The following is a 17258-nucleotide window of genomic DNA, read 5'->3' on the forward strand; positions in this document are numbered from 1 at the left end:
GGTCCTAACCCTCCTGGCCCTTGCTCAGACCAAATAGTTTGCAGCCATTGTCAGATTAACAGTGGCGCCGATACAGATTGATGGCATCCTGTGTGGCTGCCGCCTCTGTGTGCAGTTGAAGGAATATTCTTTCCCCGTCCCTACGCCCTCCTCAAGAGGGGCTGCAGGAACCGGGGACCCAAGCCAGATTTGTACGTAGTGCTGCCAGAGAGCCGAGCACAAAGTCACCTGGGATTGCACTACCTGCCTGATGCGACGAGATGGTTCATGACCAGGTGAGTGCCTTCATTTCTGACTATTCCACACACACACACACCCCATCCCGGAAAGCAGGATTCCTCCAACACAATTGGATGCTGTCTGTGCCTCCTGGTTTGGAAGTACGTTGTCTAGCTAAGGTGCAAGAGGGTGTACGGAATGACCTGCAACAGAGCAAGGAACCAGAGATGGGGACCCTCAGAGAAAGAAGCTGTTTGTACAGGGCGTGCTGCGGGGGCTTTGTAAGGAGCTAGAAAACCTTTTGTGGCCAGGTTGCTGATTCAAATCCAGCCTTCGGTGGTTGTTTCTATCCAGTGGCTGTGTGGCAGAACTCAGCCCTGTTCCTAGCAGATGGGTATTCCTGCATTTATGGGGTTCGTTAAAATAGTGGCTAGTATTTATTATTATTTCTTGATGGCACTGAACTAGTTTCTTAATGGAAACTAAAGGCAGTGGTTAATGCCTTTGTCTCCAGGCATGGCAGGAGTCTCATCACATGCACAGTGCAGGAGATGAATGGCTTGTTGAGGTCAGGAAAGACCTTCCTTAGAGATGTGGGAGGGGTATGTCTGGCTGCTGTTCCTGATGGAAAGCTGCACAGATCAGAGGCTAATGGTGGGTGAGACCACAGGCTGGAGGGGGCTGAGATGGAGGGGCTGGTTTCATCTTCTGCCTCAGAGGCACCAGGAAGGAGACAAGGCCTGCTGAGTTCTTTACATAGTTATTTGGGGAGAGAGAAGAGTGGGGACTTCTCATCCTCATAAAAAAGACCTATTACTCCTCATTCACTCTTTGCTTCCTGCCTCTGTGGATTCTTCTGCTTTACCATCCTCAAGACTCCACATCGCAGCCAGTCCCACCATGACTGGATGGGCCATCTTTCTAAGCCTGTTGCTACCTCTTAATCGCCTGGCGGGGGCTGCTGCTGAGCATTGTGGGAGCTTCTGCCAGCAGGTTCGAGTTCCTGTGTGGCTGTGCCTAAACTTCACTAGTTGTTCCTGTGAAATTTTGTCCTGCAGGGTGAGGAAACTGGCCTCGATCAGCTGCTCACATGACGTTTCTCCCATCATGGGCTGCCTCTCGGTCAAATCAGTCTATTCATTTACAGGACTCTCAGCATCATAATAACGGCGGCCCAGATTGTTAAAAGTATTTAGACGCTTCACTCCTGTTTCAGGGCCCGAGTGCCTGCAGAATTTATGGGGTGGAAAATCGGCCTCTTCTAGGTTTGCATCCAGCCTGGAAACAAAGCCATAGTGGGAAGATCAGAGCTTGGCAGATTTGAGCCATGCACCTCTAATATTAACAGGTGTGTTTTCAGCAGAGGGCTCAGGGAATTAGGCGTGTGAGATCCATTTAACAGTCGTACGGGCCAGGTGCTGGGCTGAAATATTACTCTCCATGCGTCTTGACGAAGTGGGTATTCACCCACGAAAGCTCATTCTCCAATACATCTGTTAGTCTATAAGGTGCCACAGGACTCTTTGGGCTTGGCTACACTTACGGTTTGCAGCGCTGGTAGTTTGCAGCGCTGGTCATCCAGCTGTGTAGGAGCAGTGCTGGTGTGTGGCCACACTCACAGCTACCAGCGCTGGTGTGTGGCCACATTTGCAGCATTTCCAGCGCTGTTGGGAGTGATGCATTATGGGCAGCTATCCCAGCATTCAAGTGGCCACAACATGCTTTTCAAAAGAGGGGGGTGGAGTGGGGTCTAGTGTGACAGGGAGCGGGGGGAAAGAGAGAGGGGATTTTTGGAGCCAACACTGTGTGTTTAGCTTCCTGACTTGAAAAATCAGAACATTTTTCTGACCCCTTAGTCTTAACTCTTAATTGCAAACAGCCTGCACGACTCCCCTGCCTGCCTCTCATTTGATTGTTTACAGCCAGGTACAGATGATCACAGCAAACAGGAGCTATATGTTTGTTTTTTAGATAGCAGCAGCGGCAACGGAGGAGCTCCACAGAGCTGTTCACAACAGGGAGGAGGATCTCATTTGATTGTTCACAGATTGATCACAGCAAACAGGAGCTGATAAGCAGCTCCGGTAGAAACGGAGCTCCGGAGGTTCACAACAAAACAAAGACAGGCTGCATAACAAAACAAAGGGAGTAATTTTAGTTAAAAGCATTCTGGGATATCTCCTTATTCCCCGGAGGCCAATAAAAGCGCTGGTGTGTGTCTACACTTGATGAGCAGCGCTGGATCACCAGCGCTGCAATCGCTACACCCCAACCTGGCCAGGTGTACAGCCAGCGCTGCAGCCAGGGAGTTGCAGCGCTGGTTGTGCCCTGCAGGTGTGGACGGGGTGTAATTGCAGCGCTGGAAAGCCTCTACCAGCGCTGCAACTTGCAAGTGTAGCCAAGCCCTTTGTTGTTTTCTCCAAAAGAAGTTTCAGCAGCAATTGTTGGTCACTCCTATGGTCATTAGGTGGCATTGTTACTGCATTGCTCCCTGCATCAGGGCTGTTAGGGGGGTGTATGTCAGGCTTCCTAATTCAATTGTTTTAGCAGAATTTAAACTAGAGATTCAGATACTGTGGGAAAGTGTGTATGTGTGTGTGAGAGTGAGCTGGGCTGTAAATGGTGCAATTCTGGTTTACACCTAGAAGATTCCAGTCTGGATTGAAGGCCGCAACCAATGTGTGAGGACTCATTGTGGTTCCTCGCCTACCTTACAAAAGCAGAGCAGTTTGATCCAGTTGGCATTCTCTGTGAACGGCTGGAATAGTGGCGGTGGGCCGTGGGGAGGAGGGTGCAGGTCAGAACTGAAATGCGGTGGCAGACATGTGAGGAGAGGTGGGACTGGAGTAGTAGAATTGCAGATCAGGACTGAGGGGCAGTGACAGAGCACAGAGGGGACCCAGGGCTGGAATAGCATGGGGTGCTGTGGGTAAGGATCAAGGTGCACTGGCAGAGCCGTGTGGATGGGGAACCTAGGACTGGAATCTCAGGGAGCATTGCAGGTCAGGATTGAGGCACATCGGCAGAACTGTCCCAAGGGTCCATTACTGTAATAGCAGGGGTTGTTTCAGGTCAGGGCTGAGGTACATCATCAGAGCTTGGTGGAGGAAGGACTTGCACAGATGGGTTTCCTTGTTGTCCAGAGAGAAGTAAAGACATTGACACTGGCTTTGTAGAAGTCTGCTCCCCACAAGCCATCTTGGGAGGAAACAGAGTCACAAGAGAAAGAGAGCGAGGCGGAGAGGAAATGAGGGAGAGGAAATGCAGGGAGGAAAGAACCTAGAGATAACGAGGGTCATGTGGCTGTCTCTGCAGTTCTGTGAATGCCCCCTCACACTCTGTGAACACCCTGGGAGCCCCCTGGCTGGGTGCTGGCTGAAGACAGAGCAACCTCAGAAGGGCAACTGAATGTGTCCGACCTCTCTCTCTGTGGGAACTAGAGAGAAGAGCCAGCATAAGAGACTCATTGTGTACTTGGCCTTTAAGCCCATTTTGTTAGCTGTGTGTATAGCACCCAGCACCAGGAGGCCTCAAGGTGAGATAATCACGAGAATACATAAATTGTTGTCCTGAGGCAGACTGGCCTGATGAACTGGGGTAGCTGGAGTTAGCTGCGCCGAAATATGAAATGTATAATGCGGGGGCCAGTAGAGCCATGGTGCAGAAGCTAATCTCAGTAGCAGCACCACTGAATTTTTTGTCAGTGCATTGAAATGCTTCCGTCAGGCTCCTGGCATGGCTGCCCTTGGCTCTCTTGACAGGATAAAATTACAGTAACAAATGACAGCACCAGCTGTGGTCTCTTTTCTTCTCCTCCTTCCTCCCCCCCCCCCCCCCGAGCAGTGATACCTTCATGCTTTTCAGATACTTCAGTCATTAGACAGGTGGGGGCTAATACTTCAGATCGGCTTCTGAGTAGCCAGAGCGATCCATTTCTGAATTTAATGGGTCAGCGTTATCCCCAGTTTAACTACGTGGACACCAATAGAATTACTCCATGGTGTTGGGGAATTTGACCTGATGAGTTTATACCAAGTTGTTTCAATACAGAAAGCCCAGAATACGTCACAAACAGATACAGTGACTGTACACACAGGTTAGTCAGTCCAGCACTGAAATTTAATCACCTCTGGGGTGAAGTGGGGTGCTGTATTTTGGTTGCAGTAAACAGCAGTCAGGGGGATGAAATTGCATTCTCTGTTTACACTAACTCACAAAAATAGGAGAGCTCCATGGTATTCTTAATATTCTCCTCCTGACCCCAGTGTTCCCCATTATTACTTACACTCTTGCCCTGTTCATGTAGTCTCAAATGTAACGAAGGGCAACCATTAGCTTCACGATCATCTTTTCTTCTTAATCAGTCTCCACACCCTCCCACCCAGCTGCTTTCTTTGTGCCGATCCCTGCGTAAATGGTATTTCCTGCCTGAGACTTCTGAGAGTTTGGGCAGTTTTAGGGGGCCTAGGGGTCATGGGATCCCACGTGAGTTCCATGTGGTTTCCTATGTGGCAAGTCTTGCATATGAAACCTTAAAAATCGAGCTCCTATGTGTTGTCCACATTAAAGGCTCAGTGCCAATAAGTGCAGCAAAACAGAGAAGAATTGAGACTAGAGCCCAGGTGTCCCGATTCCCACTCCCTCTCTAATTTAAATGGAGTATCCAGATGCCCTGTTTGTCACACGTTTTCTGTAGCCTTCCGTTTCTTCCTCTTCTGCTTCTTTGGGATTCCTTAGCAGTGTTTGTTCAGGTGCACTGCTCCTTTTCAAAATTGCTGCCTTTGGTTGCTCCAGCATGCTGTCTGCCGAATTCTACCCAGTCCTTTGTCATTATGGGACTGTATTTGCTCCTAGTTCATTGAGCCCAGAAATTCTGGAAAGACCAGAGTTATGACTCTGCTTTTAGGGCCTCATCGAAAGCCCACTGAACTCAATGGGAGAGTTTCGTTGGATCAGGCCCTTTAACACAGGGATTGTGTTCTGGAGAGACCTCCTTGGAAGAATTATTCCCCAGATATTGGGTCACAACCTTTGCTCCAGTTCCTAGCTGGTCTTATATGGAGACCGGGTATTATGGAAAGCTCCAGCCTGGTCCCGGTAACATTGAGGACTGGCCATTTCTCATCCTTGAAAGGCCTGAGAGGTCGTCAGTGCAGATAGCTCAGCCATCTGCAGTGCAGCTTAGGGCGGAGAGTTCAGGAAAATCAGTCAAAGTTCATCATTTCTGACAAGGCACGTTCTTGTTGGCTGTGATGGACTGGGCACAGCAGTGGCTCCTTCCTCAGCGCCAGCTGGCATCTGATGGAATTAGGTTTCAAAGGAGGGGGGGAGCTTTCCCCCTTTTAAGGATCAGGTTACGTAGAACTTGTCAGAATTAACAACTGTCCAGTGAAAGATTATGCTCCAGAGCTGGAGAGAGCCAGAGAGGTTTGCATGTCAGGCAGTGACTCCTCCTGAGTCAGACCAAACGCCGAGCAAATTCAGGAGGGGAAGAATTTAAAGCCGAGAAGATGGTGAAAGGAGACTTCATTTCCAGGAGGCAATTTTGTGTCTGAAGAGTGAGCAGAAATACCCCAGTGCTTAGAGCTGTAGGACAGGGGATGCCAGGAATCCCAGCACCCTCGGAGTATCCTTTGCTTATTGCTTGTAGCTTGGAATGAGATGGGAGCAGAGAGTAAGCCAGCTGGCTTAGACTGAAACATGTTCAATGTTGTATGGACCTGCTAGCACAGAGGAGCCTCATTAATTCACCCGAACCGTTGGCAAACCGAAAGTGGATTGTGTGTTTTATGAAGTAAGGTGTCAGCTAGCAAGCGTGATTTAAATATATGTATATTTTCAGGATGTTGAATCCTATGATGTTGCATTGTTGATTGAGTCTGACAAATGTGGTTTAATTTTAAGGGCCAGATCCTCACTAAAGCTATTACACCACCTAAGGATCTGGCCCTCAATTATTTATAGTGTAACAATAAGTGTTCTTTTGTTAAGGAATAGGGACCAGTTGTTTCCCGGTGTAATTCCTTAGAAGTCAGTGGAGTTACTCCGTGGTTGAATATGGGCCGTGAAGTCATAGAACCATGAGAACTCACAGCTGTGCTCCTAGCTGTTAAATGTTTACTCAGCAGTGGGATGAGACCACCACTTTTGTAAGGAGAACGATCAGGCTGGTGGGTTAGCAAAGAACAAATGAGCAAGGTTTCATTGTAGTGAGTTGCCTGTGTTTTAGGAGTAAACCATAGCAGCAGCTGGATAGGTTGACACAGCCTGGGACACTAATAGCTGAACGGATTGAGATACCGACAAATCACGTCATCAGAGCACATTTTAAAATTGTAAAGAAAATAGAAGGTCAGTCTCTCTCTTGGTCGCATCAGAGTTTGCTTGGTGATGATAGTGAAATCAGCACTGAGTGTCCACCTTGCTTGGACACATAGCTGTTCCCAGTGCAATTTTGTTTGACCTTTAAATACCATTTTTGCTAGGAGAAAGCATGGTTGTAGGTATAGGATCCAGGCCAATGTAGGAGGGAGCCTAACGTTAAGCTCTTACGCCTACATTGTGCACTAAATAAGCACCCTGTGTTTCAGCAGGGCAAAGCATGCACAAATTGCACTGAAGTCAATAGGAGCTGAGGTGCTCAGCACCTTTTAATGATTAATAATAATAGCACTGTGGATCTCAAAGCACTTTACAAAGGTCAGTAGCATTGTCCCCACAGGTGGGGAAACTGAGGCACAGAGAAGGGAAATGACTTGTCCAAGGTCACCTAGCAGGCCAGTGGTTGAACTGGGAATAGAGCTCAGGTCTCCTGAGGCCCAGTCTTGTGCTCTATCCCCTAGGCAACACTGCCTCCCAAATCTGACCTAATTCATGTAAGTACCTATGGACTTGGCTTCTAACCATGGCTCAAGCTTCATGTGGGATTTTGGGCCGGTGTGCCTCAATTTTCCCATCTGTAAAATGGGGATAACTGTTTGTGAGGCTTAATTCCTTACCCAAGTAGGCAGTGCTCAAGGGAGGCAAAGGGTAAGTCACCCCAGGACCTTCGGAAAATGTTAGTGGTTTAAAAGTCACAGAGAAAGGGGCCAAGAGTAAAACCATTCTTGAGAAAAGAAAACAGTATAAAATGATGTAATCTGGCCCCTGCCTCATGTCCCCACGCTCTTCGCTGGAGAATGTAAATTGATTGCAGCAGCAGCAGTGTTAGCCAGACCTGGGGAATTCCTGCTACATGCCTTTCTTGTGATTTCATAACAGCTGCAGAGCTCAGGGATATTTCATGCTGAGGTTGGTAGAACAAGTCCACCCCAGCAATACCTCGCAGATATTTAATAATAACGAATAATACCAATGTTGCAGGGAAATGAAAGTGAATGCATTATAGATACAACACCCTCAGCATGGATTGTTCTTTGGATGTGCTCTTTGAGTGCTTCCTCCACCCTGGGAAAGGAGAGATCAGTTCATCGTATCTGCTTGTTTTATGATTCTTTTCTGAAGTTACGGGGCCTGTTCTCCCCTCAGTTCAAGAGTGCAGCATCCATTAATTTGAATGGAGTGTACAGAGACTGATCTAGCCGTTTATGAGCGGGAGCACAGTCTAGTGAGTAGAGCAGGAGATGGGCAGGCCACACCGGTAGGTTTTATTCCCTTTCAAAGGGAAATGTGATAGAGCAGGGGCTGGAAGACAGGATGCTGCGATTTTATTCCAGGGTCTGTCACCCTGTGACCCTGGATAAGTCAGATAGGGACGCGTATTGTCAAAAGTGGTTTATAATTTCTGGGTGCCCAACTTGAAACAACCTGGGCCTGGTTTTCAGAGGTGTCGAGGGCCTGCCAGTCCAGTGGAAGTCAATGGGAGCTGTAGGCCATTTCTTAAAATGAGGCCCAAGTTGTTTTAAGTAGGGCACCAAGAAAATTGAGACATCAGAAGCCACTTGTGACCTAGACTTTCTACACCTCCATTTCCCCATCTGTAAAGTGACAAGCTCCTCCTGGGGTATTGTGGAACTTCATTCATTCATGCTGGTAAGGGGCTTTGAGATCTTTGGATAAAAGGTGCTAGAAGAAGTCAAAATTAATTCACAAGAAGAGGCTAGATACTGCTCGTAGATATTCTCATTTAATTAATCCTGAAGGGGATGTAGCTACAGTACCAACGCACCACGTAGCAAAGAGACTTGGTGTTGCAAAGCTTCCTTTGACCTATGGCTGTTGTTTGCCGTTCCAGTTAATGCTACAAGAGACTATGCAGATTCCTTTGAAAAGTGCAATCGATATAGATTTGCATTGTATGCCCACTGTACAGATAGCAGTATAAGCCAACTCATGTAGAAGATGACTCTCCCAAAGCTGACTTGATAAGATTTTTGGTGGTGGACAACAGTACATTCAGAAACTCCCAGGGCCACGTTGTTTCTCTCTTCTGCATCTGTTGCAATCCAGTTCAGACAGTGAGGTTTTGTGGCTGAGAGCAGAATTTGGCTCTCAGCACCCAAGGCAGAATGAACAAACAAGGGTATTCCTGTACAGCGACAAGGTTGCCATTAGACTCCTCACCCCCGTTACATTCACAGCCTGTGTCTGTCCAGTTTCGTCCTACTTCATGGTCCTGTCTACACTAGGAAAATGTCCTACAAATCCTCCTCTGTCGCTAACGCCAACTAGTCTCTGCTGCTGTTAGCAGCACTGGGACTAGCTGGGCTTCGGGCTGCCATGTCATTTAACACTACTCAGAGCAGGACTAATTGCCATGATGCTTTATACACCACCAGCCCTAAGGCTGCCAATGTTTTCTCTCATGGAGCTGACCAAATAGTAGCAACTGGGGGCAATTTTCCAGAAGTTCCCCTAGTGCCAGCAAGGCCTTAAATAGCATCACCCTGAGATCCACCCAGGAAGTAGCAAATCCCACACTTAAAGGATCATCTTTGACTCATCTCTGCAACAGCGTAGACCCAGTTTACCACATCTGGCTGAGTCAAGTATAAGCCGCCCCCTCATACCCACTCTCTCCACAGAAAGAACTCCCTTGGCATTTGAACACTTATTTCTCAGTCAGTCAAATCCTAAGGCCTTTATTGGGGCAAACCTTCCCTCAGAGTCAATGGGAGTTTGCCCAAATGCAAAGCTGCTGAGATTTGAAGCTGTGAATTTTTTCCCATTCTTTTAAAAGGGGAATGATAACACTTCATTATTACTAGTGTCCCTGGACACCAACCAAGATTGGGAACCCATTGTGCCAGGGGCTGCACCTACATGTAGTATCAGACAGTCCCTGCTCTGAAGAGCTTGTAATTTAAATGGATATCATGTGGGAGAAGTAAAGCATTTATCTCCATTTTACATATGGGGAACTGAGGTTCAGGATAAATTAAGTGACTTGCCCAAGGCCACACAGGGAGGCTGTGGCAGAGGAGGGAATTAACCGCCCATAGCTCGCTTTTTAGCCCATTTCCTTAGCCACAAGACCATCCTTCCTCTAAGGCTGCGTAGCTCGATTAATCGCTCTTTGCAAAATACCATACAAGAGAGAACTCTTACTTTGCTGCTGGTAGATATCTATTACTGCTAGCTCCGTGTGGTGGAAGGGTTATCCCATAATATCTCTGGTAGCTGTACTGTTAAATATCACTAGGTTTTGTTGTTTATTTGTTAAGCTGCGTCTTGCGGGAAAAGGGCAACCTGAGCAAACAAGCTTGGCAGTGATATTTGTTCTCAGAACGCAGTTGGAAAAGCTAATGTGAGAGAGATGTAGCCTTCCCTCCAGCACCCAGCCTCCGGGTTCCCTCTGTTCTCACTGGCACCAGTCTGTGCTAGTTGTTCTTGGCTGCTGATACAGAAGCTTCAGTTCCCCACAGAGCGGCCTCTGCACACATGGCTTCTCAGCTCTATGAGCTAAGAGGGGAAAACAATATCTAAAAGTTGTACCTAGTCCCCCGCTACCGCTCACCCTTCTAATCCTTAACTTCAGCCGTGACAGAGGGAGAAGAATTTGCCAGCACAAGGATCACTGGCCAGATGCGTTGTAGAAGCCACTGGAGCGTCCTCATGCCGGAAAGGAACCCTTCCGACTCCTGTCCTGAGAAAAGGATATTGCTATTAAACTCCCTAGTGGGAGTCCTTGTAAGTACATCCCTCTCCTCCTTCCTGCTTCTGTGCTTGGACAAGGAAAAGATTTTCAGGGATGAGGACCAGCCTGGAACCTGTGCATGTTAAGTAGGCTGCTAAGCGGCTGGCTCTCAGGTCTGTAAGGAGCCCAGCTCCAGCATTTTAGGGCCCAGGCAGGGAGATGATTTGTAATGCTTGGACACTAGGGCTGACAGGTCTATAGAGGGCTGGGGTGACTGAGGAATAGGAGTGGCTCAACTTGCAGATCTCTGCGTATATCATTATTGTGGCCTCAGTGAACCCATACATTTAAGGACACAGCTTTCTCACCTTTATGTGGGGAGTATTTGGCTTTTACCCCGCTGCAGAGCTTTGCCATGGTTTGACTTTTTAAATGACGTGCATTGATTTGGAAGCTACTCTAAACTCACTGAGTACCTCAGGTGTTTCCGCTAAGCCCTGCCACAGCATTTGGCAGCTTGGGGGAAGGGTCTTCTGGCAGTGTGGCTGAGTGCTCTTGAAAGTGCTGGGTGTGTATGGCTTGTATTGCTAGATGACCCTTTGCTTATTGTGGATGCTTGGGGCCAAGGTTTCAATAGAGCTCAGGGTCAGATTTTCCAGAGCTCAGCGCCCAGTGTGCACCATGCTTCTGAAAATCCAGCCACTTCTTTAGGTGCCTAAATGAGATCTGAACTCTTTTGAAAAATCTGCCTCATATTAGCAGGGCCTGAAATACATATGTAGCTCTTGCAGTGGTTTATGTCTGCTAGTGAGAGGCCAGCTAATGATGAGGGGGAGCCTACCAGCAAGGCCCATGGCCAACACCCTGGTGAAACAAATTCGTTTTCCCTATCCTACCTGCTGGGATCCCCACCAAGAACCAGCTCGATAAGGCCTTTTGAGATGGCAGTGTGACACTGGTTAGAGCAGAGGCTGACTACTCAGTTCTATTCCTAGCCCTGATGTTGGTGCACTAGGTGATCTCTGTGCCACCTGGGGGTAGTAATTCTTACCCACATCGTAGGGAGGTCATGAGGCTAAGTGAATGGATGTGTGAAAAGTGCAGTCAGTCCCCTTGATGGCAGACACCGCAAAACATGGGCACTAGTGTGTCCTCTAACTCCTGCTAACCTTGGAGAAGTTAAAATGTTAAGAGGAAACGTTTGTGCATGTTCCATCCTATCAGGCCAGGAGGCCCAGTAACCTCCTTTGTGCTGGGGGTGTCAAAACAGGTGATCCCCTGTGACTAGACCTGCCCCCGAACTTGGGACCATCCATGAACATATAAAGCTGCTTTCCAGGTTCCCTCAGACGCAGGCTAAGTGTAGGATGTGATCCTGAGCTCTGTGACTTTTATCAGTGTTGTTCAAACATCCTGAGGGAAGGCCTGTGCATCTCAGTCTTTCCTAAATTGACCCAGAAGAGCCTGGCAGGTGACATGGGATTTGCATGTGTTCCATGGGACTGGCTCGCAGACTAAGGAGGCTCTCGATAGCATCAGAATTAACAGCAGGGCCATGAACAGAGAATCTCAGCTCTGAATCACGGTTTTAATCACCATTCCATAAAAGCAGGGATGAGTGCATCCCCTACTGGCTGTAATGCATTTGCTCCAGTGAGTGAGAGCAGAATTTAATCCAGGGTTTCCCCAGGAAGCTTAACAAAGAAGGGGAAGTTCAGCATGGGGCAGGGAGGGGATTTTCAATGCATGTTTCAGGTGCTGGGGGATTTTTCCTGGCCTGCTGGGAATTGGATATGGTGGGGGGATTTGGGTAAGATCTTCTTTTCTATCAGGAGGGGCAAATCCAAGAGTGAAATCTCAGCAGAGGGTTTCCAGTCTGTGTCAAGCAGGTTAACAACTACACTCTCTATCGCTCAAAAAGCTGCGTACCCAGGGACATATGTATTTGGATACCTGTGAGTTTTGCTTTTCATGTGTGATATAGCCAAACATCACCAACTTTTGTCGTTTGAAAACCAGATCTGAATTTTGCATCTCTGCCCCTTCTCTTATTCTTATGATCTCTCCTGATTCATGTGGTTTATTTTGTCAGCCTTTTCCCTGCTTTTAAGCCACACACCAGAAAAGAAGAGGATTGAATTGTCTTTTAAAAATGTTACACTGGAAAGCCCAGTGTAACTAGCCAGCAGAATTCCCCCCATGCTGGGGAAATCCCTGTGTGGCACAGAGCTGGCATAGCTAGCCCTTGCATCAGCCACCTCCTGGCCCCCCACTGCCCAGGCTGGGACATGGTTAGAGGAAAGAGGGCAGGGCCAGAGTGACAGCTTCAGTCTAGAGGTCCCCAGCTAGAATGTTTTGTGTCACTGGGTCTGAGATTCTTTACTCACATCAGTTCCTGGTGCCAGCATGGGTCATTTTCCTCACAGCAAGGTTTGGCCATGGAACCGGGCAGGGAATGTCGCCTAGTAGTTAGAGCAGTTGATGGCGTTTCAAGACTACAGGATTTTGTTTCCATCTCTGCCACAGGCCCAGTGTGGGCAAGTCATTTCATCTCTCTGTCAGTTTCATCAGAGGGGTGTGAGTCTTCATGATCATGTGCTTTGAGATCCTGAGATGAAAGGCGCTGTGAGTAGACCGTATTACATGAACTGCCATTAACCATCTTAGTGCTATAGAACTCTACTTCTGACAAGCAGACGCAAACCAGATGTGCATAGGGATGAGCAGGGGCGGCTCTAGGTATTTTGCCGCCCCAAGCACGGCAGGCAGGCTGCCTTTAGCAGGAGTGGTACCGAGGGATAAATATGGACCCAAGTGTTCTGATCTGCCAGTAAAGTGGTAACCTCTGACCACTGGGGCTATTGCTGAGGTCAGATTCTTTTTTATACAGAGAGCAAGTTGGGGATGTTATTTTTTTGTGACTTTGTTTCCCTCTTTCTGTGAGCAGTTTGGATCCCACCTTCTTTGCAGAGCCACCTTTTGCAAGGATTAACTATCTAAGGATGCTTCACTCCCTTTCAAGATATGCAGAGTAGGCTGTTGAGGACCTGATGCCCCCAGGGCACTTATAAGGAACGGTGCTGCCTGCTGGAGACTGGCCGGTTGCAGACAGTTTATGGTCTCTATGCAGCCTGGCAACAGGCCTGCTGCTTGTGGCCAGTTCCTCCTTTCACCCTGGTTAGCTTATCTGAAAATTGCAGGCATTCCTTCTATTAAATAATGTAGGTGGCCAGTGCAGGGACCTGTCCTCAGACCTGCCAGTGGGTGTATGCTTCTTAAAAGGGAAATGTTCCCTCTTAGTTTGTCAGAGGGCAGCCTCCATCTGAGGTGCCCTTCGGTGGCAGTTGTGACAGAAAGACAATTTGACAAAGGGTCCCCTGTTCTTTGCAGGCAACTGTCACTTCAGACCTGAGAAACTCATTACACCAGACACACATCTTGCAGGATATTTATCCCAAAAGAGTAATATGTAAGGAGGTATCTACCGAAAGCTCATAACTTGTCAAGATGGCCACGGCACCACATGAACACCAGCCTCCGTTTCCCCTTTCTATAGCCCAGGCCAAGGAAAATTGCCTTTCTTAGCAAATTCAACCGCTTTCATACATGTAAAATGCCACAGTCTGCGGATCCCTCATAGTAAAAAGAGGTCCTCTCCAAGCCCTGAAGTGAAACAAGGTGACAATGCAGCAGCTTTTCAGTCCCATTCAACAGTCACCATGCCAGGGTCACTGACCCTAGAGTCATTAGCCACTCTGGCCCTTGTTCTAGGGCTCCACTCTCCATACCATCCACTCCAAGAGCAGCTTCTCGCCCACAGGTCTTCTCCTGTAGCCCCAAGTCAGGTCTCCCTCGAGAGGGCTCCCTGCAGTGTTTCACCCCCAAGGCCTCCTAGCCTGTGAGTTTTACCCCTGCTTTGGGGGACCTCCCTCCATAGTCAACCCCTTGCTGCTGCCTGTCTCTCACCGACCATCCTGGTTCTTCACCTCTTCCTAAGGCCCCCTACGTACGCCTTCCTGCAAGTGGGCAGGGTTCCCCAGCTCTAGCCAGAGCTTCCACACATTTCCTCAGCACCCATCACCAGTAGCTCACAGTTATGGCTCTCCTGGTTTCCTGCAGCTCTTTTCCTTGAGTAACTCTGCTACTCCTTCCGTCTCTCCTCCTCCGTTCTCAGACAGGTCACACCTTGCCTTTCCTGTCTCCTTCCCCTTCTCTGACCCACATACCTGGGAAGCAGCTAGTGAGTCACAGGGGCTCTGAACACCACTCCCTCTTAAAGGGGCCAGCCACTCTTTAACATGTTTTTTTTTAAATAGAATATAAGAGTTTCTGATGTGCGGGGTTGGCGGTGGCAGGATTTGGGGAGCCCACAGTCCCAGCACATGGAGGCATGAGGATTTAGGGTCAGGGCATTTGTGAGGTAATAGATATGAGTCTCGAGTGCTGTTGGTGCAGAGGATGGTTTTACGCTGCCTGCACTAGCAGGTAAAGCAGGTCAGGATCCATTTCCTAGTGTAGACGGGGCCACAGGGAGCAGCGACAACGCTGGCTAGAACTTGGCCTAATGTCTTCCATTCCCAGGTTGATCAGAGATGGAATAACAACACGCAGCACTGCTCAAAAGTGGGTCACAGTATCATTATTACCATTTCACAGATGGGGAAACTGAGACTCAGGAAGGGGCGTGATGTCTCCAAGGGTACTCAACCAGCTGACCCTACAGCTGGGAACAGAACCTAGATCTCCTGAGTGAGTCTGCTGCTGTACCCACTGGACCAGCTTGCCTTCTAGAGCATTGGGTTTTTTAACCCATTCTGGTGTAAACAGGGGAAGTTCTGTTTAGTCTAGAATAGGCAAGCCCCAGTGACAGCTAAATATTTTATCCTGCACTTTTCTTTCCATTTAGCTGATCCCCTCCTAAGTAACTCCCTTCCTCCCAAAAAGTGGCACTAAGATGCCATGTCCTGCCATAACATTGTTCAGCGTGCTTGTGTTTTATAACCCTTTCTGCACCTTGGGGCTCTCTTGTCTGTTTAGATTGTAAGCAGTTTAGGGCAGGAACTCTGTGTTTGTACAGTGCCTAGCAGAATGGGACCCCATTCTTGGTTGGCCCTTGGGCACTCCCGGAATAAATATGGTTAATAATAAGTATTCAATAGAGTTGCCACCTTGGCTGCAGTTTTCTGCCCCTGGGGCAGCAAGACAAAAATTCATGCTGAGCGGTTGCAGCATCATGATGTTACAGTGCAAATAAGCTGTGTGGGAATCTACTTGGTCTTCCCCATTCAACACATACCTGAGACAAGATCGGCTCATCGTTTTGAAGTGTACAATTAAATGCATTGAAAAGAACATCTTGGAAGCTGTTGTCTCTAGTAGCTTTTGGGGTGGTATTAATGGAGAACTGGAAATGTACCTTTGCCTTTGTAGCTTGCATGATAAGAGTGTTTAAATACTTCTGATATATTTTACTCCATTGACCTGGATTTTTGGACAACCCAAAGCTTGGGCACGTTTGGCTCTAGTGGTTTGGTTTGCCTCACTATAAAGAGCTGGGTTTAGGTTCCAAACTCCCTTAAAGTTTGGGGATGTTCAAACCTAAGCCTAGATTTTCAAAAATGGCTAGTGATTGTCAGTGCACCAACTTGAGTCACCTTAAAAGGGCCCAATTTTCAGACCGTTCTGAGCACCCGTCCTCTGAAGTTCCGGTGTCTCAAATTGGTCACCCAAAAATGGAGGCACCCATAATCATTAGAGACATGGTGGGCCCCATCTCTAACTACAGTGAAGCTGGTCTCCTTCGGGACACGTCTACATTTGGAGTGGGGCGTGTGAATCCCAGCTCGAGGAGACACTTTCGCTACCTCTCGTCAAGCTCGCAAGCTAATGTGCATAGACAGACAGGGTGATTCACTAAGCAGGGAACACTGAAGCATCACACTTTCCCTTATCTAAAAAAACAAAATCCAGCCTGAGAAAAACGAACCCAACAACAACAAAATGACTTATCAGAAAAATACCCCTACCCAGCCGCTTGTGTCAGGATTAGTTAATAGCTTTGTTGCTCCGTGCATTGGGAAAGAACTGGGGCTCGCTTGCTGAAGAAATGCCAAAATGTTCACTCAGCAAAGCACAAACACAGCGATTGCAGAGACTGGCTCAGGTGCCCACAAGCTACGCCTGTCACAGGAGAATATGGCAATTTATAGAAACAAACACATTCCTCTTCCTAGATTGGTAGAGGCGTTTTCTCCCTCGTTTCATCTCTTATTTGGCTTCATCTTGTCCTCATTTACAATTTAAAAAAGGAATGAAATCAGATGTCAGAAGAGTGAGATGGCGCTGGAGCAGCTTTGGATCTCATGTCTGCTGTAAGTCCCATGAAATTCAGTGGAGTCACATCAGCATCAGAGTGAGGATATGTTTACATTGCCGGCTGCCAGCTCAAGGAGATGTAGTTGTGCTAGCTCAGAACAAGTTCAAGCGCCAAAAATAGAAGATAGCCATGGCGGTGTGAGCGGTGGGGTGAGCTAGCCACCTTGAGGACATACCCGTTCGAGACCATAGGCACGTAATAGTAATACCTGCTGTGTTAAGTGCTCAGGCAGTACTGTGATAGGTGCAGTACAAGCACCTAGATACACAGGTAGTTAGTTAGATACTATGTCTTTCTGAGTGTCTAGCTAATACAATGATTGGGATTTTAAACAGCATTGATAGAATAGATGTACTGATTCAGCAGTCTTTAGTCGGGCAAAAAACAGCCTGGCTCCAATCCTGCAGTCCCTATGTCACGGAGTGTGGGGGGAGACAAGCCCTGCACCCCATGACTCTCAGCCAGCCACTAAAACAGAAGGTTTATTTAGACGACAGGAACACAGTCCAAAACAGATCTTACCGGTACAAACAACAGGACCCCCTTTAGTTAAGTCCATCTGGGGGCCCCAGGAAGGCCACAGCCCCA

The 17258-nt window shown here is 48.0% G+C and overlaps 1 protein-coding gene across 2 annotated transcripts in view; it reads left to right on the forward strand.

The window, feature by feature from the left end:
- The window catches only part of TMCC2 (transmembrane and coiled-coil domain family 2), a 70770-nt gene that overhangs the window by 33989 nt on the left and 19523 nt on the right, over positions 1 to 17258 (forward strand). The window contains exon 1 of one of the 2 annotated variants that reach the window (XM_039535755.1): positions 10134 to 10347. The exons of the other annotated variant lie outside the window; for it this stretch is intronic. Coding sequence (XP_039391689.1) covers positions 10243 to 10347 — 105 coding nt within the window. The 5' untranslated portion in view covers positions 10134 to 10242. Of the gene's footprint in view, positions 1 to 10133; positions 10348 to 17258 lie in introns of those variants that run through there. 2 annotated transcript variants of the gene reach the window in all.

The sequence above is a fragment of the Mauremys reevesii genome, linkage group 4, assembly GCF_016161935.1.
Source record: "Mauremys reevesii isolate NIE-2019 linkage group 4, ASM1616193v1, whole genome shotgun sequence".
Taxonomy (NCBI): Eukaryota; Metazoa; Chordata; order Testudines; family Geoemydidae; genus Mauremys; species Mauremys reevesii.